The sequence below is a fragment of the Ranitomeya variabilis genome, chromosome 4, assembly GCF_051348905.1.
Source record: "Ranitomeya variabilis isolate aRanVar5 chromosome 4, aRanVar5.hap1, whole genome shotgun sequence".
In the NCBI taxonomy this organism is placed as follows: domain Eukaryota; kingdom Metazoa; phylum Chordata; class Amphibia; order Anura; family Dendrobatidae; genus Ranitomeya; species Ranitomeya variabilis.
The window spans coordinates 117100845-117125923 of NC_135235.1; the positions used below are offsets into that span (position 1 = coordinate 117100845).

The 25079-nt window shown below is 42.8% G+C and overlaps 1 protein-coding gene across 5 annotated transcripts in view; it reads right to left on the minus strand.

The window, feature by feature from the left end:
* Positions 1-25079, minus strand: part of SEC31B (SEC31 homolog B, COPII component) — a 126713-nt gene that overhangs the window by 39804 nt on the left and 61830 nt on the right. For all 5 annotated transcript variants that reach the window (XM_077259158.1, XM_077259163.1, XM_077259160.1 and 2 more), the window contains exons 12-19: positions 14219-14293; positions 9956-10048; positions 8986-9091; positions 7681-7859; positions 7208-7334; positions 4702-4847; positions 3395-3568; positions 1927-2085 (exon numbers count right to left, since the gene is read on the minus strand). In XM_077259158.1, coding sequence (XP_077115273.1) covers positions 1927-2085; positions 3395-3568; positions 4702-4847; positions 7208-7334; positions 7681-7859; positions 8986-9091; positions 9956-10048; positions 14219-14293 — 1059 coding nt within the window. The remainder of the gene's footprint in view (positions 1-1926; positions 2086-3394; positions 3569-4701; positions 4848-7207; positions 7335-7680; positions 7860-8985; positions 9092-9955; positions 10049-14218; positions 14294-25079) is intronic.

Below are 25079 nucleotides of genomic sequence, written 5' to 3' on the forward strand. Positions count from 1 at the left end.
AACCTGTGATCAATGCTTCTAGCCATATCTCTAGAGACTTTCAATGGCTTGGTTATCTTTTTCCTTGCTGGTGCAAAGCAATGATCTCCTCTTTTCCATGTTTGCACCACTGAAGTCCCCCATACACATTAGATGGCTGCTGGCTGAATGACGATTTGGCTGATCGTATGGGCGGCGGGCGGCTCGCCCAGCCCTTCTATTCACCGGAGTGCTTGCTCTGCGGAGTGCTCCTGTGTCTTATATGAGAACCTCTTCCATAGATCTCTGGCAGCAGTTTATCTTGGGGAGAACAAAAGCAGTCCAAAATCAGACTTGCACAATCCTTAAAGGGGTTGTCTAGTCCAGGCACGTGTACGGAGAGAGCGAGGCCATGCCCACTGGCCGGGAGTATGTATAACACATACATAAAGTCCAGTCCCCGAATCAGAAACCGGCAAACCCTTGTAGCACACAGTGTGTACACTGGGAGGATTCATAAGTGACCGCAGACTTATCAATTTGGACCGGACAATCCCTTTAACTCCCCTGACCATTATCTATTTCAGGCCCCATTCACATTAGACTGTCAGACCCATTGATTTCAGCAGGTTCAGCCTACACTAGTCTAAAGTGTATGGGAGCTTTTAGCTATATTTCTAACATGCAATCAAACATCACTGTCAAATACCTGGACTGGCGAGGGGTGCGATGTGGCTTATCTCAAGCTCATTTGATGCTACTAATTAAAGGGCTCCATTCAGTATATCAAATGTGCTTGAGAGAATACATGATCTGTAAATGTGATTCTATTCAGGTGGGGTTGAATAATTCTGAGACTGCAGAAATCATTAAAAGTGGCATTTGTCTGTTGAATTTGGAGAACAGACTTGTTATATTATTCGAGTTGCGATATATAAAATTGTTCTTGTTTGGTTGGTTGGTTTATTGTAAACTGCAGAAAGTTTTCTAAATGATGCTAATTAAACCTAATGTGCAAAAAGTTTTAGACAGGTGAGGAAAAAATGCGGCAAAGAAAAAATTCTTAAAAATTAATATATAGACGTGTCAATCATTTATTTTAATCAATTAACAAATTGCAAAATTAATTAGCAAAAGAGAAATGTAAAATCAATATGTGGTGTGACAACCATTTGCCTTCAAAACGGCATCAATTCTGATCTGACCACCTCTGTCTGGGGTTACATGACCAGCTAAAAGGATTTGCACAAGAGACATCCACAGAAGATCTGCGGTTAGTTCTCCAAGATGTTTGGAGCATCCTCCCTACAGAGTTTCTTCAGACTGTCTGCGAGTGACAAGTTTACCTAGGAGAATCGTTGCAGTTTTGAAGGCAAAGGGAGGTCACAGCAAATATTGATTTGATTTCTCTCTGCTCACTCACTTTGAATTTAGATAATTGATAAAAATTAACTATTGACGCTTCTATTTTGGAAAGCGTTCTTACTCTGCAGAATTTTTTCTAAACATGCATAAAACTTTAGTACAGTGCACGCCAAAAAATGATGAAAAGAGGTGGACTTTATTGTTTTTTTTAATTTGTCTAAGGTTTTATATTCTATAATGACTAAGCTTTAGTTGCTAAATCTGTACACATTTATACTTGTAGACAGAAACAATAAAAATAAAAACAAAACAAAGGAAGGACTTGAGTTTCATTTCTGAGCTGCTCCTTTCTCAGACCAGTACATGAGATTTTCAAGCGCGAATTGGCTGTACAAGAACTTCAGATGTAAATTTATGATATGTAAGAAAGTATCAGTAAGAAAAATAAGGTATAAGCAGCATGACGTGGCCTGTACTGCCACCTGCTGCTGGAATCGCTGTAGTACAATTTTGTTTAACATTTTTTTTTGCCCTACTTTACTTATGGCTTTAAAAAAAATGAATCAAAATGAACATATATGGTATAAGGGATCCAACACAAACCTGTTTGCTTCCTTCTTTATAGGAGAAGCCTTCCGATGCTCTGCTTGGTTTGACCGTAGGCGATGGATAGCTACTGGATGTCTTTGAAGGGTATCGCTGCCCATTTGCAGCCTGTCCCTGAGCATTCAATAGACGATCTCGTAGTTCACGAACCGAACTCTGAAATGATAAGCGTATTGTACAATGTAAGAATGCTAAACAGCAGCAATTGTAAAGAACAGGATTTACTACCCAATTCCTTTGAGCCACCTTGGGAATAAGGAATTATCACAAATAAGGGGTCTTCCCACCATCGTAAGTAATGGCATATCCCTAGGATTAAGGGGCTCGGACCTCCAGGAGTAAGTAGAATGAAGAAAGGATGGTGGTGGTGGGGTATAGTGCTAAGCTCCGGACCACTTATTGTGCAGGGAACAGCACTCCAGTACGTAATCAACTATGCTTTGAAGTACAGTTAAAATACATGTATGCATCTGGCCAGTATATGTCTATATAGGCAGATTGAGAGATTTATGGGGCCCTATGATACCTTTGAATACCTTCTATTAACATAAAATCACAGCATGCAGCATTCGATGACATATTACACCACTTACCTTAGTAAATGTGGAGACACAGCAACTTTATGTTCTACGTTTTTGCCGTTGGAACACTTCAATGCTACCAAACTAGTGAAAGACGCAATATGCTGCAGTCATAGTAAAGTTAACTGGACACTGTAGGTCAGTGACTTATTAAAGGAGATCGGTCACGAGATTTCACAACACAAACTCAATACATCATTAAATGGATCTCACACCTGATGATACTGGTGTGCTTACATTAAAAATCCATATTAGTAGGAATGAAAAAAATTCTTTATAAAAATGTTGGCTCCATTGTCACCCACTTAGCCAGAGTGACACCTCCTCATTAGCCCTTCTCCCTGCTGTTGCTGAAATCTCTGGTGACAGATCTCCCACATGCGTACATAGAGAGAGACCTGTCAATCAACTAGAGAAGGGCGGGGGAGAAGCCGGTCAGAGCAGCGCTGGACTAGTCTCTTCTCTCCTTATGGACTCCAGTTGATTCTTCAAACTATTTTTTCTCTTAAACCCTGGAGAGAAGAAACCTACCTGGCTGCAATAGCACAGCTGGGCTCCGATCCATGCTGCCCGTGGTTTAGGCACTAGGAAAAGACTGACAGGTTCTCTCTAAGTAATGCCTGCTAGGTATTTTCTCATTGCCTTACAATGGTGCAGGAAACAAAATGCACATAGAGTGGTTACAGGGATGCTACATAACAAAACATCCTCTAGTATGGAGAAGCTGTGGCCAGCAATACAAGTGATATCCTGTTCGGGCCTCTCCAGGCACGGGACCCCCTATACTATGTCTACACGAGATCTCCTGGTAGAACAACAATTGTAACAGGATGAAAAAATTGAATGATCTATTCACCAATTCATCCATATAATTATTAACATACCTCCTCCGTGTCACTGGGTAAGTAGCTCATGGCAGCAGGAAGGTTCCCCTGAGATGCCAGGAGACTGGCATATTGTGCGACCTTCTCTGCTAACACAGGCCCTTGTGGTGGCAGTAGAGACCCTCTGAGGAGCTCAATAGACTTCCTTAGTACCATGGCCTTCTCCACTAGGTCCTACAAAAAGAAGAAGCAGGCAGAGAATTAAGTAATCAAAAATGTGACGTCTTCATTTTCATAGCTGTACCATCTTACCAGCAGACTAACCAGAGTGACTTTAGACTTTATTCCTCTTTTTATATTCATTATTGCTTTATTAAAGGTCAATAGGTTTTTGTGAAAGATGAAATTGGTAAAATGCCCTTTATTAAAATACTTGATTCAATCAGCTACACCCATTATACCAAGAGGCATTATTTTCTGCAGACACTTCATTTCGCTGCTGTGCAAACAGGCACGTCATAAATATCAAATATGTCTTAGGTGAACTTTGGGACCAAGGTGTGTCCAATGGGGTCTCTCATTAACCTTTATAAGTTCAATAGACCAAAATGTCCACACATCAACTTTCATGCCTGAAATTTCCCTGAAGAGGGTGTGCCCCCGAAACGAGTCAGTAGGTGCAGCTTCTCCATATGGACTCGATTGAGACATATTGCATAAAGTGGACATGAGAACTTCGGGTGAACATCTATTGTAAATTATCTTTGCAGTCAAAGCTGTCATTTTTACTAATGACGTAGTACAATACGGCTGTCATTCATTATGTGCAGAAGGTAAAAAAAAAAGTGAAAATTCAGGGGGTATTCCAGTATCCAAGATCCTATCTCAATATGTAGTAGGTGTAATAATAATATTAGCAAATACCTCCGATTAGAAGTGTAGTATAGTTCTTCAGATTCGCTATCTTGCTTACCTCATATAGGGCATTCCAGTAGCTTAGGTGTCCATGGTTAAGACCATTAAGAGCTGTGTGTCACTACATGAGTGGTCGTAATCATGGATACCTAAACTATCGCAATGACCTACATGAGGTAAGCGACATAACGAATCAGGAGAACTATACTACATTTCTATTTGGAGGCATTTTCGAATATTATTAATATTACCCCTACTAACTATTGGGAAAGGATCTTGGAGATGGGAATACCCCTTTAATGTGTGGACATCTCACCACAGGCATGCCATCACACTGGCTACACATATGTGTATGTGCCCATGCCTTTACACCACATCTCCAGATAAATCCATTACTGTATCCTCACATAAACAAATGTAAATAGCTGACCACCAAAAGCCAGTTCTCTTACCTGCAGTGCAAGGGGTGTTGAGGTTTCATGGCTTCGGACCCAGCACTCCGTCAGCCGGTCCACATTACCCGAGGATATGTAGCACAAGCAAGCTTGCGAGGACATCTTCCCTTCTCCTTCTGACTCCAAGCGGTTTCCAAGAACGTCTTCAAGCAAAGAATGGATATCGTTCATGGACTCAGCACAAGTTCCAAAACTAAAGTCACATCTCTGGCCAATTAATTATATTTTGACTTGTGCCAAGCATACCACGTTTTCAATTGGAATAATGGTTATAAAATTCTCCTAGTTCTAGACACTGCCGGTGGTCACACATGCCCCATCACTTGGATCAGAGGCAGGGGGCGGTTCTCGCACACTAGCCAATAACAAGTGCTAGAGGCTTCTTCTCACCAATATTGGATAACGTAAATGATGTCAGGAAAAACAATCAAAAGAACAGCAGGGGGCGCCGTTATAATAGAATGTCAAAGGGGTTATCTGGCACCATCCAGAGTCATTCACTTCCCCATCAGAAGTCATGATCTGTAGGTATTATCCATGTGACCGATCCTAAATGACCAGGACATGTAGGTATTATCCATGTGCCAGATCCTAAATGACCAAGACATGTAGGTATTATCCATGTGCCCGATCCTAAATGACCAGGACATGTAGGTATTATCCATGTGCCCGATCCTAAGTGACCAGGATATGTAGCTATTATCCATATACCCGATCCTAAATGACCAAGACATGTAGGTATTATCCATGTGCCCGATCCTAAATGACCAGGACATGTAGGTATTATCCATGTGCCCGATCCTAAGTGACCAGGATATGTAGCTATTATCCATATACCCGATCCTAAATGACCAAGACATGTAGCTATTATCCATGTGCCCGATCCTAAATGACCAGGACATGTAGGTATTATCCATGTGCCCGATCCTAAATTACCAGGACATGTAGGTATTATCCATGTGCCCGATCCTAAATTACCAGGACATGTAGGTATTATCCATGTGCCCGATCCTAAATTACCAGGACATGTAGGTATTATCCATGTGCCCGATCCTAAATGACCAAGACATGCAGGTATTGTGCATGTGCCCGATCCTAAATGACCAGGATATGTAGCTATTATCCATGTGCCCGATCCTATATGACCAGGACATGTAGCTATTATCCATGTGCCCGATCCTAAATGACCAGGACATGTAGCTATTATCCATGTGCCCGATCCTAAATGACCAGGACATGTAGCTATTATCCATGTGCCCGATCCTATATGACCAGGACATGTAGCTATTATCCGTGTGCCCGATCCTAAATGACCAGGACATGTAGCTATTATCCATGTGCCCGATCCTAAATGACCAGGATATGTAGCTATTATCCATGTGCCCGATCCTAAATGACCAGGACATGTAGGTATTATCCATGTGCCCGATCCTAAATGGCCAGGACATGTAGGTATTATCCATGTGCCCGATCCTAAATGACCAGGACATGTAGGTATTATCCATATGCCAGATCCTAAATGACCAAGACATGTAGGTATTATGCATGTGCCCGATCCTAAATGACCAGGACATGTAGGTATTATCCATGTGCCCGATCCTAAATGACCAGGACATGTAGCTATTATCCATGTGCCCGATCCTAAATGACCAGGACATGTAGCTATTATCCATGGGCCCGATCCTAAATGACCAGGACATGTAGCTATTATCCATGTGCCCGATCCTAAATGACCAGGACATGTAGCTATTATCCATGTGCCCGATCCTAAATGACCAGGACATGTAGCTATTATCCATGTGCCCGATCCTAAATGACCAGGACATGTAGCTATTATCCATGTGCCCGATCCTAAATGACCAGGACATGTAGCTATTATCCATGTGCCCGATCCTAAATGACCAGGACATGTAGCTATTATCCATGTGCCCGATCCTAAATGACCAGGACATGTAGCTATTATCCATGTGCCCGATCCTAAATGACCAGGACATGTAGCTATTATCCATGTGCCCGATCCTAAATGACCAGGACATGTAGCTATTATCCATGGGCCCAATCCTAAATGACCAGAACATGTGCTGACACCTGCGGATCATGCACACGTGTCCGCCTGTGGGAGTTGCTTGGGACGGCAATAGTCACTGATGATTTCTTTGCTCTAACAACCTAAATAACCATTTCATCACAGAGTTGCCCCAATAAGACTTCAAGGATGGAGGTATAGTAAAGGTGACTGCTTCCTTACACTACCACACTACAACTTACATCCGGAGAAGCCAGTACAGGAGTGACAACCATTATGGCTGCACTTCTTGTCACCTCTACTAATGTAGTAACCACAACAAAATAGGAAAAAAAAATCCACTATATCAGTATGTGAAACGGATATGATCTCATCCTCACACTAACGACTTATTAATATTTGGGTAGTTTTAGATTGTGGAAAGTTCCTTGAAACGCAAGCACAGCAATGAAGAACTGCAGCAATCCCAACACGTACCACAAAGCTCAGCATATTCTTCTGGCTTAGAATATGTCAGCAGTAAAGCTAATGCTTCTTTCCAGCTCTGCAGGTTACAGCTGAGAACGACATCCTTCCACTTGTGCTGGACTACAGAGGAGAGGAGCTGCAGACAGACAAGACGGCATTGTGTAAGTCAGCCTCGCCTTAATAATTCTGTATAACATGGTCAGTTATTAGGGGAACGTTCCTGCGGCTGAAGAGCAACTCTCCGATTAGGATACATTGCTTCTCACCTACTTAATTATTAGGAGGCACAAATAATACTGGGGATCTACTTCTGCATGGAGGTTTATGGCAATCATTTATTTCCATCCAGTTAGGACTTTGACAGCAGCTGATATCCGTCAGATATAGAGGCCTTCAGGCTTTGTGACATGTGATAACAGAAGCGAACATTAATTCACTACAGGAATGTTATCGTCTATAACAAGGCGAGGTCGGCTACTTACTGTAGTGATCTTATTTTTCTGACGAGCGAAGTACCATTGCTGGGTCTCTCTCAGCAAATCCTCCCCGCCAGCATTGGCCAATATGATGGCATCAGCGTAGCGACCATCCTTCAAGCACAAGTCCACAGCGGCCTCAAAGTTTCCCAATAACAGCGCGTGACTTATCAGGCCATCAGTGTCTGAAAGAGTAACAGAATATAATGTCAGTGGCCATGGTCTGGGAACATATAACACAGTGCTCCCCAACTCCAGTCCTCAAGAGCCACTAACAGGTCATGTTTTCAGGATTTCCTTGGTATTGCACTGGTGATGGAATTATTCTCTGTGCAGGTACTCCAATTATTACCTGTGCAATACAAAGAAAATCCTGAAAACATGATCGGTTAGTGGCTCTTGAGGACTGGAGTTGGGGAACACTGATATAAAATAATGAAAGAAAAATGTGATTATAAATAACTTTCCAAATATAGCGGAAGGTAATCTGTCATCAGGTTTTTGCCATTCAATCTGAGAGCAGTATAACGTAGAGACAGAGACTCTGATTCCAGGGATTTTCACTGCCTGACTAGGTGTCATGTGCACAGCAGTCAGGCTGATGTGTAACCCCGCCCCCACCACCGATTGGCAGATTACTCCTAATGCGCAGTGCACAGAGGAAGCAGCCGAATTTCTGAAGTAAGAAGAAGCTGCTCACAGTTGTCCACCAAATCTGATCCGATACTGGAGAGACCAGGAGTTCTGAAGAATGAAGAGGCTGCTCACACTGCAGTCTACCTTGTCCATCTGATCTTAAACTGGAGATACAAGGTTGCTGAGGTAAGAAGTGCTCACACTGCTGTCCGCCCTGTCCTTCTGAATGCCGAGTGACTGCTGTAACCTGGAGATAACCTATACCATGTACCGTGAAGCAGCAATGTAACTTGCTTTATTTTTCACAATTTCATCATTTTAGTTTTCCAAATCTTTCCATATAAACTAGAGACCTGTGCATTAATTTAACTGTCCCATTAAAAAAACCTATGTATCTATTTTATAGCTGATAACCGCCATATATAGAGATTCTCATTTTTTGGTACTCAATGCATCCATATAGAATACAGACTATATATAGTCCTTTGTCCTCACAGAAAAAAAAAACACTACTCCATGCGATACCAGAAATAAAGCCATCGTCACATGTGATACAGGTTCTGGGTAAAGAGAAGCAAACACTTTTTTTTATAATTTTAGACAAGGCCCTTAATGAAAATAAGTATCAATCTGCATTAACACTGGTGCAAAATGGAGGACAATATTTGTACATACCTGATGTTACAGGGATATCAAACTTGGTGGTCTCCTGAGGAGGTAGATTAAAAAACTCCATGGAGGAGGAGGAGGACACAGTTTGCCCAGTAAAGCTACTTGATGCCTAAAGTAATAATAAATAAATAATTACAAAATTTTGTTTTTTTTCAATAACTAAGGGTATGTTGATTTGTGGTGTAATTGCAGCATTTTTGCTGCGTATTTTATGCAATATATTTGGTGGGTAAATTAAGCAGTTTTCTACAGGATAAGCAAAATCAATGACATTTTTAAAATCTCATGCACATGCATGTGTTTGGAGATCTGCTGCATTTTTAGAGAAAACGCAGCATGTCAATCCAACAGCGTTTTTTACTCATTAGAATAAATACCTAAAAAAAGCAACTAAAATCGCATAATAAATGTGAGTAATGGATGTCATGTTTTTCATTCTAACACCTGTGTTTTTACTGCGCGGGTTTGGGGGTAATGTTGCAAAAACGTGTGTGAACATTTCCTTAATTCATAAAAAGAGAGGTCTTACAAACTGCAACTATGAATGCAAAACACACATAGCACCAGCCATCATACATTTATCGGAAAAGGTCTTTGCTGTATTCTACAGTAAGGCTATGTGCACACGTTCAGGATTTCTTGCAGAAAATTCCTGAGGAAAACCTGAAATTTTCTGCAAGAAATCTTCAAGAAATCTGCATGCGTTTTTGCCACGTTTTTGGTGCGTTTTTTTCCGGACACTTCCCAATGCATTTTATAGTGGGAAATCCGCAAAATTAATGAACATGCTGCGTTTTTTACCACGATGTGTTTTTTTCGCCAAAAAAAACGCATCATGTGTACAAAAATTGCGGAATTCAGTCTAAATGATGGGATGCATATTGTATGCTGTTTTTTTGCGGTCTTATAGCGTTTTTATAGCGAAAAAATGTGAAAAAAAACGTGAAAAATCAGCAGCCTGAAAGTGTCTTACCTGGCTAGAGACAGACTGGATACTCTGCACTAGATCCTCTCCATCTGATGGGCTAATTTTGTTTTGCCAACCGTCTCCCAAAGCAATGGAGATCTGAAATAAAGCAGTCATTTTAAGCCACTGCTTAACTGTCATTCTTTTACATTCATGGCCTAAGGTTAGTCATCAATGTAATAGTCTAGGATAACCCCTTTTACTCCGGTTTTTCTATTAAGCGTATTTAAAAAAAATAAAAAATTAAATCCTGATCTTTATTTAGAAAACCTTGGCGGCAGCCATTACACCTTGTCCGGAGTAGTGCTGTTGCTCTCCGTACACTGGCCACAGCAGACGGCGATAACTGCTGATCATGGGGGTGCTGATCTGTTATTGATGACCTATCCCAAGGATAATTAATCCCTTTAAGCCCCCATTATGATTTGTGTCAACCACTACAGCAGGCAATCAATGACATTTAAAGCCTACAGGAATCCACATACATTCGGTCCCTACATTTCAGATGCATCGATATTCAGCCAGACTGGACTGTGTTACGAGGAAAGTGGTGATGGATAGCAGTACGGGGTTTCCTTCTCTCATTCATAGATGCCAATGCTAGAAAGCAACTTAGCCGTGTGCACAGGGCTAAAGAAAGTACGGGCCTATTTTTGCCCTTTGTGGTCCCCTGAGGACACTGATATGAATATTCTCCTAGGTTCAAGCTATCAAGACTGAAGAAAATAGGAGTCAGTGTATAGGAAGATTTAAATCCAATACACCATATGACACTTATAGCTGCCATTAAAAAAAAAATCATATACTGTAGGCACATTACCTTTTTAAATAATTAAAACAAATGGCGATACATATTTTCTATTTTTTTTTTCTTTTACTACTGACGATGTTTTCTACCTTATCTTACATACACAATTAAGCTGCTGCCGACTAGACTGACTCTCAGAGATCAGCCTTACAGCTGGCACACAGGTCACAGCTTTCTAGGCATGCTCTGTGATCTGTGCAGAGGTCTTGGCGCAGTGAGAGAGGAGGAGAGCGCGAGCTGTGACTGTTAATTGGTTATGGTGGATTCTGTGTGATTTTGCATTTACAGGTTAATCTTGACTGTGATGATAATGAGGAAAGTGATCTCTACAGAAAAGATCATCAATCGTCACAGTGGCCAGTGTGAAAATTGAAAGACTTTAGATCTTCATATAGATCGTGATATGGGGTAAGAAAAAAAAGTAACTTAATTTGACAAATTATTTTCTTATAAGGCTATGTGCAAACTTTGCGGATTCCACTGCGGATTTTTCCGCAGCGGGATTCCAAAATCTGCAGTGAAAACCCGTTGCGGTTTTGACTGCGGATTTATCGCGGTTTTTACTGCGGTTTCTTCTGCGGATTTTCATCTGCAGTTTCCTATTGGAGCAGGTGAAAATCCGCAGAAAAGAAGTGACATGCTGCGGAATGTAATCCGCTGCGTTTCCGCGCGTTTTTTTCCGCAGCATGTGCACAGCGTTTTTTGTTTCCCATAGGTTTACATTGTACTGTAAACTCATGGGAAACTGCTGCGGATCCGCAGCGGTCAAATCCGCTGCGGATCCGCAGTGGAATCCGCAAAGTGTGCACATAGCCTAAAACATTCCTGTTAAAAAGGTTCTAGTGTACAAATTATTCAAAATGCATGTTTATATCATCTAATCCGTAATATGCAATATTTAATTCAGTCCTTTAGGGCTCGTTCACACTAGTGCAAAAATCGGAAGCGTGCAATCTGATAAATTTAAAAAAATAAAATCGGATTGCAGTCTGACCAATGTTATTCAATGACAGTGCAGATCTGTATATTTTTTCTCATCTGTATTCAGCATGAGAAAAAAAAAAAAAAGTATCATGCGGTGATTTCACTCCAAAATCAGGCAGGACGAGAGAAAAAAAAAGTAGATATATAACATATCAGTATGGCATCGGATTTTTATGGCTACATAACAATTCTGCAGCACAGGAAACTGTAAATGGTCCTGTAAAAGATTATCAGCTGCTGAGTAAAAAAACCGATTGTATACGGATGACTGGGGAAGAAAAAAAAATCATCCCACTCTCCTGGATGAGAACGGGACTGATTATTTATACTCAAGTGTGAGCGAGCCCTTCTTCTAAGAACAGCTGCACAGGCACACGCTTCCCACATGTGACAGTGGTAAGAAGGAAGCTGACAGTGCTGACCTGGCTACTGACAGCCACAAACTCTGCACAAAGTGATCCCCTGACACCGCTATAGCTACACATATTGTACCCATCACTGACCAAGACATACCATACAGGGCAGAGATACACCTTGGACTAAAATCAGCCAACCCCACCAATGTTGTCAGGCACTCTCATAAGAATGGGGGATCCAGGTTGCTGGATTTATGACAGTCAGTCCTGTGTTTTGGTAGAGAGATAAAATGCAGCCACACAGATTTCTGACAGCAGCTCTCTCGGAGAACAAAGGCATGCTCGACCCAGCGAGCGGTCCTACAGTCATGGCCAAAAGTATTGACACCCCTGCAATTCTGTCAGATAATACTCAGTTTCTTCCTGTAAATGATTGCAAACACAAATTATTTGGTATTATCTTCATTTAATTTGTCTTAAATGAAAAAACACAAAAAGAATTGTCCTAAAGCCAAATTGGATATAATTCCACACCAAACATAAAAAAGGGGGTGGACAAAAGTATTGGCACTGTTCGAAAAATCATGTGATGCTTCTCTAATTTGTGTAATTAACAGCACCTGTAACTTACCTGTGGCACCTAACAGGTGTTGGCAATATCTAAATCACACTTGCAGCCAGTTGACATGGATTAAAGTTGACTCAACCTCTGTCCTGTGTCCTTGTGTGTACCACATTGAGCATGGAGAAAAGAAAGAAGACCAAAGAACTGTCTGAGGACTTGAGAAACCAAATTGTGAGGAAGCATGAGCAATCTCAAGGCTACAAGTCCATCTCCAAAGACCTGAATGTTCCTGTGTCTACCGTGTGCAGTGTCATCAAGAAGTTTAAAGCCCATGGCACTGTGGCTAACCTCCCTAGATGTGGACGGAAAAGAAAACTTGACAAGAGATTTCAAGGCAAGATTGTGCAGATGTTGGATAAAGAACTTCGACTAACATCCAAACAAGTTCAAGCTGCCCTGCAGTCCGAGGGTACAACAGTGTAAACCCCTACTATCCGTCGGCATTTGAATGAAAAGGGACTGTATGGTAGGAGACCCAGGAAGACCCCACTTCTTACCCCGAGACATTAAAAAGCCAGGCTGGAGTTTGCCAAAACTTACCTGAAAAAGCCTAAAAAGTTTGGGAAGAATGTTCTCTGGTCAGATGAGACAAAAGTAGAGCTTTTTGGGCAAAGGCATCAACATAGAGTTTACAGGAGAAAAAAAGAGGCATTCAAAGAAAAGAACACTGTCCCTACAGTCAAACATGGCGGAGGTTCCCTGATGTTTTGGGGTTGCTTTGCTGCCTCTGGCACTGGACTGCTTGACCGTGTGCATGGCTTTATGAAGTCTGAAGACTACCAACAAATTTTGCAGCATAATGTAGGGCCCAATATGAGAAAGCTGGGTCTCCCTCAGAGGTCATGGGTCTTCCAGCAGGACAATGACCCAAAACACACTTCAAAAAGCACTAGAAAATGGTTTGAGAGAAAGCACTGGAGACTTCTAAGGTGGCCAGCAATGAGTCCAGACCTGAATCCCATAGAACACCTGTGGAGAGATCTAAAAATGGCAGTTTGGAGAAGGCACCCTTCAAATATCTGGGACCTGGAGCAGTTTGCCAAAGAAGAATGGTCTAAAATTCCAGCAGAGCATTGTAAGAAACTCATTGACGGTTACCGGAAGCAGTTGGTCGCAGTTATTTTGGCTAAAGGTTGTGCAACCAAGTATTAGGCTGAGGGTGCCAATACTTTTGTCTGGCCCATTTTTGGAGTTTTGTGTGAAATGATCAATGTTTTGCTTTTTGCTTCATTCTCTTTTGTGTTTTTTCATTTAAGACAAATTAAATGAAGATAATAATACCAAAGAATTTGTGTTTGTAATCATTTTCAGGAAGAAACTGAGTATTATCTGACAAAATTGCAGGGTTGTCAATACTTTTGGCCATGACTGTAGGTATGGGGGAGCTGGGAGACACAGTTGTCATAATGTGTATGGATTTTCTAAACTTCTTTCCACTAGAATAAACATGCAGAGAATTACTGCGCTCATCATATGTCTGACTTAGGAAGCCCGACCTTCTTATGCAGCTCTTCCTTGCTATATCCAAGCAGTTTCAAGAATTTTTCTCTTGCATCCGGTTCAAAGTTAACCTGTAATGAAACAAGATGTCAGGGTAAGTTAATGATAAGTTGATGTCACAAGCACCGTATATCCACAAACTACTGGATACGTGCACACGTTAACTATGTGGTGCAGCGATTTCTACATCTCTTGGCAGAGAAAGAGTATAATAGGCTCGTTTTTGATACATTTTTACACGCGTTTTTGGTGCAGGTTTTTCCCCACTCATTTTTATGGGTGAAATTTGCAGCAAAAGCACTGAAGGAATTGACATGCTACAGATTTAAATATGACAGTCAAAAATAAGCAACATGTGCGTCAGGATTCTCATGCTCTTTGCTGTCATCAGGAAACCCTTCGGATTTTGTGATAACTCTGCGTAGCTAAACATGACAAAAATGTGACAAATCTGCAATGTGTGCACAGACCCTTAAAAATATACTATAATTTCAGCAAACATTGTCCTCTTCTTCCAAGATCCATAACTTTTCTTTTTATTTTTCCATCGATTTAAAGGGAACCTGTCACCCCCAAAATCAAAGGGTGAGCTAAGCCCACCAGCATCAGGGGCTTATCTACAGGACTCTGGAATGCTGTAGATAAGCCCCGGATGTATCCTAAAAGAGAAGAAAAAGAGGTTAGATTATACTCACCCGGGGCGGTCCCGGTCCGATGGGTGTCGCGGTCTGGTCCGGCGCCTCCCATCTTCATCAGATGACGTCCTCTTCTGGTCTTCACGCTGCGGCTCCGGCGTACTTTGAATGCCCTGTTGCCTGCCCTGCCTCTCTGACCTTTCCCGGCGCCTGCGCACTGCAGTACTTTGTTCTGCCCTGAACAGGGCAGACAAAGTACGCCTGCGCCGGAGCCGCAGCGTGAAGACCAGAAGAGGACGTCATCCTATGAAGATGGGAGGCCCCGGACCGGACCACGACGCCCAGGTGAGTATAATCTAACCTTTTTCTTATCTTTTAGGATACATCGGGGGGCTTATCTACAGCATTACAGTATGCATGCCGGTGGGCTTAGCTCACCCTCGATTTTGGGGGTGACAGGTTTCCTTTAAGGAGTCAGGGGTAAATTTTAAAGTGGTGAATTTTTCAATATACTCTAGTCTTATTTTCTTAGTTTTCAAGACATTTTATAGCAGTCATTCAATGGACACCTTTAGAGATTACTGCTAGTGGATACAGATCTGTCTTGGTCATGTGATCGCGTCTGTACAAAGTTTATCACCATTATACCAGTTATCAGTGCCGCATCTTGTAAGAGTTCACATACCTGAGCACGTATTAGAACATAAACTACTTACACAGCTAAGATACAGACCTTTGACTTCAGGCATTGCATGAGAAATGGTATCTAGCTATGCCTAGAACAACATTACCATTTTTATTGTGTTTATTACATATTCTCATCATTCAAAAGGAACACTTCGGTCAGAATGTTTTTTTTATTTTGTAATATAAATGGAATACTTTTTTTTCTTCATTTTGACAGTGCCATGCAATTAGAAACTTATTAGAAAGTATTGCAGACAGGAAGGAAAAAATTCTCCATACAAAGGGCCAGGGCATATAAGAGCCACAGGTTCCGCAAAGGATCATTCAGAGGCACTTTATTCTACTAATAAAGAAGGGGACTGGACTGACACACATGATGATTCCTCTGGGGATCAGGATGAGGGACTGGCATATGATTCTCCTTCTTCAGCTGCCTGGACAAGACTCTTGTTACCTTTTTCCCTCTAAAGATGATTTTAAGGCTTTAAGGCTAAGTTCACACGTTGCAGAATTGCCGCGGAAATTTCCGCTGCAATTTTGCGCCTCCTGCCGCGGGTATATCGCATGCAGAATTAGCATGCATATACCCGCAGAAAACTAGCGTTTTGCAAGCATAATTAGCTTGCAGAATGCTAGAGTTTTCCAAGCGATCTGTAGCATCGCTTGGAAAACTGACTGACAGGTTGGTCACACTTGTCAAACATAGTGTTTGACAAGTGTGACCAACTTTTTACTATAGATGCAGCCTATGCAGCATCTATAGTAAAAGATCGAATGTTTAAAAATAATAAAAAAAATAAAAAACATGGTTATACTCACCTGCAGGCCTCAGCGGCGTCCGTTCCTATAGCTGGAGTGCAGTGAAGGGCCTGCGATGACGTCACTGTCTTGTGATTGGTCGCGTGAGTCACATGAGCGGTCACGCGACCAATCACAAGACAGTGACGTCATCACAGGTCCTGAACCACATCATCTATAGGAACGGAAGAGAGATCATGCACCAGAGAGGCGGGAACACTTCGGGGGCCATCAGAGGGTGAGTATAGGACTATTTTTTATTTTAATTCTTTATTTTTTACCAATTATATGGTGCCCAGTCCGTGGAGGAGAGTCTCCTCTCCTCCACCCTGGGTACCAACCGCACATGATCTGCTTGCTTCCCGCATGGTGTGCACAGCCCCGTGCAGGAAGTAAGCAGATCAATGCACTCCTATGGGTGCAGAATCGCCGCGATTCCGCAATTTTAATGAACATGCTGCGTTTTTTTCTGGAATGCGATTCCGCTCAGGAAAAAAATGCAGCATGTGCACAAAAAATGCGGAATGCATTCTATTACATAGGATGCTTAATGTAAGCGTTTTTTTCGCGGTTTTATAGCGTTTTTATAGCGAAAAAACGCGAAAAAAACGCGAAAAATATGCTACGTGTGCACACAGCCTAAAGGGAATCTGTTACCTACTTTTTTGTATACAAGCTGCGCTTTTAGGAGCTTATCTCCAGCATTCTGCAACGCTGTAGATAAGCCCCTGATGTAACCTGAAAGATAAGAAAAACAAGTTATATTAGACTCACCTGGGGGGCGGTCCTGTCCGATGGGCGTCACGGTCCGGGTCCAGCGCCTCCCATCTTCATGCGATGATGCCCTCTTCCTTGCTTCTGTCGTGGCTCCTGCGCAGGCGTACTTTGTCTGCCCTGTTGAGGGCAGAGCAAAGTACTGCAGTGCGCAGGTGCTCTGCAGTACTTTATTTTTAAATATTTTTTTAAATACTTTTTAAATATTTTTAAAAACTTTTTTTTAACTTTTGGCAGGATTCAATATTCTCCATGGGAGACTAGAAGCTGCCTGGGCTTCTGGGACCTTTCCCGATGCCTGAGCACTGCAGTACTTTACGCTGCCCTCAACAGGGCAGATAAAGTACGCCTGCGCAGGAGCCGCGGCAGGAAGAAAAGAAGAAAACGTCATCGTATGAAGATGGGAGGCGCCAGACCGCGATGCCTATCGGACCCGAACAGAACCAGGACCGCCCCAGGGTGAGTATAATATAACCTGCTTTTCTTATCTTTCAGGTTACATCGGGGGCTTATCTACAGCATTACAGAATGCTGTAGATAAGCCCCTGATGGCGGTGGCCTTAGCTTATAGGCGAATTTTGGGGTGACAGGTTCACTTTAACCTACAACCTCCTAAAATTGTGGACTGGGCTGCCCCTCTGCTTTCGGGGGCACCACAGCCGATTTGGAAACAAAAAAGAAGAAAAGATATTAGAGGACCAAGCGTGAGGGGCAATGGGGGAGGAAGAGGTTCCCCTGATAGACCTCGCTGAGCTGACTTTTACTGTAGTGGTGCATTTTTGTAGGGGCTTCTCTTCTGTTGCCTCTGGTTGAGATTATATGCCTGTTTCATTTTTTTAATCTGGCATACATTAGGAGGTCCTGGCCGGGAGATAGGCTCAGGGTCTTCCACATATGTGAGTATTGCGCTCGACACTTGCAGACACTTAGGCTTACACCAGTACTCGTATAATTTCACTTAATGTAAGGGGTCTTAATTCCCCTAAAAAGAGAAGGCTTGCCTTGTAGGAGATGAAGTCCCAGAAAGCGGAGGTAGTGTTTCTACAGGAGACGCATCATGACCATACAGTCACATTTAAGTTCGCACTTCTTTTCCCCGGGCCTACTCAGCTTACAAAGACAAGAAGAAGGGTGGAGTAGCGATTTTGTGATCTTCAAATTGTCCACTTCAGGTGACTAAAGCTCATAGCAATCGAGGGAGCAGATCTGTTGTCTTGGAAGCACTTTTGGAGGGCAAGCCAACCATTTTATGTAGTAACTATGCACCAAACACGGGTCAGATTCTACAAAAGGTTTTCTCCTTACTTCAGAAATTTCCTCCGTTAGCCCTAATGCTATGTGCACATGTTGCGGATTTGCTGCAGAACCGCAAGTGATTTACAGTACAATGTAAATCAATGGGAAAAAAAATGCTGTGCAAATGGTGCAGAAAATTCCGCACGGAATCCGCAGTGGATTAAAAAAAGGACCATGTCAATTCCTTGTGCGTTTCTGCACCCATTCCATTATAGGAAAACGAAGGGGTAAAAACGCATGAAATCTGCCCAGATTCCGCAGGAAAAACGCACAAAATCCACATTAAAATAATGTGCAGATTTTGACCTGTGTTTTCTGCCTAGAGATGCAGAATCAGCATAGAAAATTCCACAGGCAAATCCGCAACGTGTGCACATAGCCTAATAGTGGGTGGAGACAAATGTCCCTTTTTCAGACGTTTTTGATAAATACTCATTGGCGGGCAGTTTGTCTCCACAAAACCTAGTCAGGTTAACGCTGGAATTTAGGAAATTGATTAGGGCCAACTGAATGTTTGATTCATGGAGAATAGATCATCCTAAGGAGAGGGCCTTCTCTTTTTTTCTCCCAGCCTCACCATACACATACAAGAATAGATATATTTTTAGAAAGTTGAAAATAGTGGAGATGGGACAAATCACTTGTCCAACAGAATTGGGGCATGATCAGTCCATGAAGTATTCTCAGCCGTTAACTCGGGCTTGCCACTGACGCATGAATGAGTTTCTTGTCAAGGACCTCAACATTAGGAAAACTCTACCTGAGCATCTGTCTGACTTTTTCCACCTAAATGAGGGCTCGGTTTCTTCTCCTTCAAAGCTGTGATAGGCTCATAAGGCAGTAATGAGGGGTCATTGTATTAAAAAGGGTTCCAAATTGAAAAAAAAGGCCAAACTTTAATATAATCTTTCTTTGCAACTCAGAAGAGAAAAACAAACTAACTGCACCTCCTTCTCTGCAAGTTTTCAGGAAGGTGGTAGAGATTAGAAATAAGTTGAAAAGCCTATATATGCAAAAAGTAGAGAAACTACTTCTATACACAAAGCAAAAATATTATGAAAAGGGAAATAAAGCGCATACACTATTAGCGAGGCAACCGAAGGAGAGGGCTTTGTCCTCGAATCCCCAAGCAATAAGAAGTGACGATGGCACTATACACTACAATCCATCTGAGATTTCCAATTTAGTTTATAATAAAAAATTTTGGTAAAGTCTCCTGACCCAGACAGGTTGACATATCTTTATTATAAAACTTTTGCAGAGGAGTTGATTCCACACATGACTAAAATGTTTAACTCATTCATGGAGGGCTCTCCCATACCAGTTACCTTGTCGCATTCATACTTGATACTTTTTCCTAAGGGGGAAAAAGACCCTCTGGATTGTTCTAATTATCGTTTGATAGCCCTATTAAACTCAGACTTGAAAATATTTACCCATATGTTGGCTAATAGACAATCAGTGGCCACCCTGACTTATTAGGAAGGAACAGATAGGCTTTGTCCCTTTTCGCCAGGGAGGAACAACACCAGAAGGGCAATAGTTTTGAGGTGTCCAACAAAAATAAAACACAAATGCTTATTTTAAGTTTATTAGACGCAGAGAAGGCATTTGACCGACTTAACTGGTCTTTCTTGTTTTAAACATTGAAAACATTTGGTATCATTGGAGCTTTTTTTTACAGCATTAAAGGCATTGTATAGATACCCATCAGCAGGGCCGGAATGGGACTAAAATTCAGCCCTGGCATTTGAAGTTACACAGGCCCACTTGTCACATGGTGACTGTAGAATACCTTTGTACACTTGTAGGCAGGGCCGGTTTTAGGTAAAGAGGGGCCCTAGGCAAAAGTTTAAAATGGGGCCCCAAATGCTAACATATTGCACATCACACAAAAGCATTTCATTTGTATTTACATGCGCTGAGTTCAGGCCGCTAAATGAGTTTGATTGACAATACTGAAGTTGTTCAACGCTTGTTTCCCGGCCTCTTTCCACCAGCTGAGGAATAATGATGGGACAGAACGATCACTAATAGATCACTAACAGATCACCATACAGTATCATGTTATCAGCAGCACATCTACAGTTTACACCGGCGATGTGCTGCTGAGAACAATGATTTTTGTTCCAACAAAAACAATCTGCATATGCAGAATTTTACTTGTTTAGTAAAATACACCCCATAGTCCTCCATATATTATAATGTGCACCACAGTCCTCCATATAGTATAATACACTCCGTATAGTCCTGCATATATTAAAGTACACTGCTCAGTCCTCCATATAGCATAATACACTCCTCATAGTTCTCCATATAGCATAATACACTCCTCATAGTCCTCCATATAGCATAATACACTCCTCATAGGGATCCATATAGTATATTGCACCGCCATAGTCATCCATGTAGTACAATTCACTTCCCATAGTATAATGCACCCCATAGTTCTTCATATAGTATAACGTATTCCCCATAGTCCTCAATACAATATAATGCAGCCCACATATAGTATAATGCAGCCACCACCCTACAGAATATAATGCAGCCACCCCAGAGTATAATGCAGCCACCCCAGAGTATAATGCAGCCACCCCAGAGTATAATGCAGCCACCCCAGAGTATAATGCAGCCACCCCATAGAATATAATGCAGCCCCACTCATAGAGTATGAAGCAATCACCCCTCAAAGAATATAAATATAATACAGCCCCCCATAGAATATAATGTAGCCCCGAATAGAATATAATACAGCCCACCTCCCCACAGAATATAATGCAGCCCCGTCAAAGAGTATGATGCAATCATCCCTCATAAAATCTAATACAGCCCCCCGTAGAATATAATACAGCCCACCTCCCCATAATATATAATGTAGCCCCCATAGAATATAATATACCCCCCATAGTATATAACACCGCCCGCATAATATATAGCACAACCCGCACAGTATATAGCAAAGCCCGCATAGTATATAGCACAACCTGCATAGCATATAGCACAACCCAGGTAGTAGTATACAGCACAGCCCACAAAGTAGTATACAGCACAGCCCACACAGTAGTATACAGCACAGCCCACACAGTAGTATACAGCACAGCCCACACAGTAGTATACAGCACAGCCCACACAGTAGTATACAGCACAGCCCACACAGTAGTATACAGCACAGCCCACACAGTAGTATACAGCACAGCCCACACAGTAGTATACAGCACAGCCCACACAGTAGTATACAGCACAGCCCACACAGTAGTATACAGCACAGCCCACACAGTAGTATACAGCACAGCCCACACAGTAGTATACAGCACAGCCCACACAGTAGTATACAGCACAGCCCACACAGTTGTATACAGCACAGCCCACACAGTAGTATACAGCACAGCCCACGTAGCAGTATACAGCACAGCCCACACAGTAGTATACAGCACAGCCCACGTAGCAGTATACAGCACAGCCCACGTAGCAGTATACAGCACAGCCCACGTAGCAGTATACAGCACAGCCCACGTAGCAGTATACAGCACAGCCCACGTAGCAGTATACAGCACAGCCCACGTTGCAGTATACAGCACAGCCCACGCAGCAGTATACAGCACAGCCCACGCAGCAGTATACAGCACAGCCCACGCAGTAGTATACAGCACAGCCCACATAGTATACAGCACAGCCCACAAAGTAGTAAACAGCACAGCCCACATAGTAGTATATAGCACAGCCCACATAGTAGTATATAGCGTAGCCCACATAGTAGTATACAGCACAGCCCGCATCTCTCCTCCCCCCCCCCCCCCGCGAGAATGGCCCCACAGTCCAGTAAAAAAAAAAAAACACTCATCTCACCTCTCCTTGTGCCCGCGTTGCTCCCTGCTCCTGTCTCGGCGGCTGCCGCTGCTCTGCCTGGCACACAGTGAGTGCGCGCGCACCCACAGTGTCAGAGGCAGAGCGGGGAATGATGGGAGAGGGAGCGTCAGCAGACGCTCTCTCCTCCATCATTGCATTCAACTGTACCGGCGTCATAGACGCCGGTATAGTTGAATGCGGCGGCGGCGCTGGTGGGGGGTGGGGTGTGAGTCGGCGCGCAGCGGCCCACTACTGGCACCAGTCCTTCTGGCATTTGCCAAAACTGCCCGATGGCCAGTCCGGCCCTGCCCATCAGCCTCAATTAAATTGCCCTTTTGTGTCTCCTCCTCTATTCTCATCTGAAATGCCACGAGGCAGGGATGACCTCTTTCCCCCCTGCTATATGTAATGTGTATAGAGCCTCTAGCTGCAATGATATGTCAAAATCATAATATCTCAGGGGTGGAAGTCAAGAATAAGGCATTTAAGATTTCATTATTTGCTGATGACGTTTCTTCTGACCCTCACTAAACTTCGTATGACACTCCCCAACCTCAGTCACTTTGAAGGAGTATGGACAGCTGTTGGAATATAAATTAAATACCTCTAAAACAGAGGCCTTACCCTTGAACATTCCCCCTAATGTCCTTGACTATTTAAACAAACTTTAAATTTAGATGGAAAACCGGAGCTATTAAATATGTGGGGGTTAAAGGGAACCTGTCACCCCGTTTTTTCAGTATGAGATAAAATACCTTTAAATAGGGCCTGAGCTGTGCTTTACAATACTGTATTTTTTGTCCCCTGATTCCCCACCTATGCTGCCGAAATACCTTACAAAAGTCGCCGTTTTCGCCTGTCAATCACGCTGGTCTGGTCAAAAGGGCGTGGTGAAATGGCTGTTTCTCCCTCACCTCTTGCTTATCTTTCCGGCGTTGGCGTAGTGTTTTGCGCATGCACAACAGCCGAAAAAGAGCGCGATCTGTGCTATTCCCCTGGTTACCGGTGGCGGCGGCCATCTTCCTGAGGCCGCGCGTGCGCAGATGGAGTGCTCTGCTTCTCGTGGCTTCAGGAAAATGGCCGCGGGATGCCGCGCATGCGCAGATGGAGATCGCGGCGGCCATTTTCCTGAAGCCGAGATGCGAACTCGGCTTCAGGAAAATGGCCGCCGCGATCTCCATCTGCGCATGCGCGGCATCCCGCGGCCATTTTCATGAAGCCCCGGAAGGAGAGCACTCCCATCTGCGCACGCGCGGCCTCAGGAAGATGGCCGCCGCCACCGATAACCAGGGGAATAGCACAGATCGCGCTCTTTTTCGGATGTTGTGCATGCGCAAACACTACGCCAACGCCGGGAAGATAAGCAAGAGGTGGGGGAGAAACAGCCATTTCACCACGCCCTTTTGACCAGACCAGCGTGATTGACAGGCGAAAACAGTGACTTTTGTAAGGTATTTCGGCAGCATAGGTGGGGAATCAGGGGACAAAAAATGCAGTATTGTAAAGCACAGCTCAGGCCCTATTTAACGGTATTTTTATCTCATACTGAAAAAACGGGGTGACAGGTTCCCTTTAATCTGTCCTCTTCCTATAACAATTTATATAATTGTAAGTATCCGTCTCTTTTTGGAGAGTTGAGGAGGTTGTTGACTAAGTGGATGCCACTTTCGCTCTCACTGATTGGCCGGATAGCTTCAGTTAAGATGACTCTCTTGCCTAAGTTACTTCATTATTTTAAGACTCTCCCTGTTAAAGTTCCCCTTGGGGAACTTAGGTCTCTCACTCTTCTATAATGAAGTTTATATGGAACGAAAGATGCTATAGAACATCCAAAAGTGTTCTCACATCTCATAGATTACAAGGGCGCTTGTCTGTCCCGGATATCATTAAATACTGTCGGGGAGCACACCCCAGGAGGATTCCCTAGTGGGATCATTATGGGCTTACAATATTTGGACTGAAATAGAAAAGATAAGGTTGGCTCTGATCCATCCGAACTCCCTTTTATGGTCGACTAAGCCTAATAAGATACCATTTACTTTGTTGAGCCCTATGAAGTTTACGAGGGATCTTTGGCTCTCATGTGCAAGGCATTTTGCGTTTGTCTCCAACAATTCCCCTATGATATCTTTTATATATGAGCCTCTGATACCAAACAGTTTGGAACAGACAATGGTCCACCCATGGATTTCGGAAAGATTATTTACATTTGTGGATTGAAACACATTGGAAGTTCTCGTTTGATGCTATAAAACCTAAATTTGCTATAACTAATAGAGAGCTCTTCCAGTTCATGCAGATTAAGCACCTGGTGTCTTCACTATATGGCTCATTGATGGTTTCTCAAACAAAGGAATTTGAGAGGCTTTGAAAGAAAGGCACATAAACTAAAGGGTTAATATCAGATATTTACAGGATCTTGGGTTCTCCCTGGACTGACCCCCTCTTGAAACATCTGTGTATTATCAGATGCAAGTCTCTCCTGGGAAGGACACTGTCTCCCCAATGCTGGCAGAATATCTGCACCCTATAAGGAAAACCAAAATAACATTTCTATGTGTTTTGGTATCACACTCCAGAGCTCCTTCATAGACTGAACCACCAGCTCCCAAATATTTGCTGGCATTGTTGCTCAGCACAGGTTTCTCGGTTCCACATTTTCTGGTCTTGCCCTGGGCTGGCTGGATTTTGGAAAAAGGTGAAAACCTTAATACAAAAGGTTCTATATGTGGAGATTGAGCTGGACCCTGCTGTATACCTACTAAATGTTTCCCTTAGAGGGATGGGTAGGAATTTGACTGCTGTTACATCTGTTGACGGC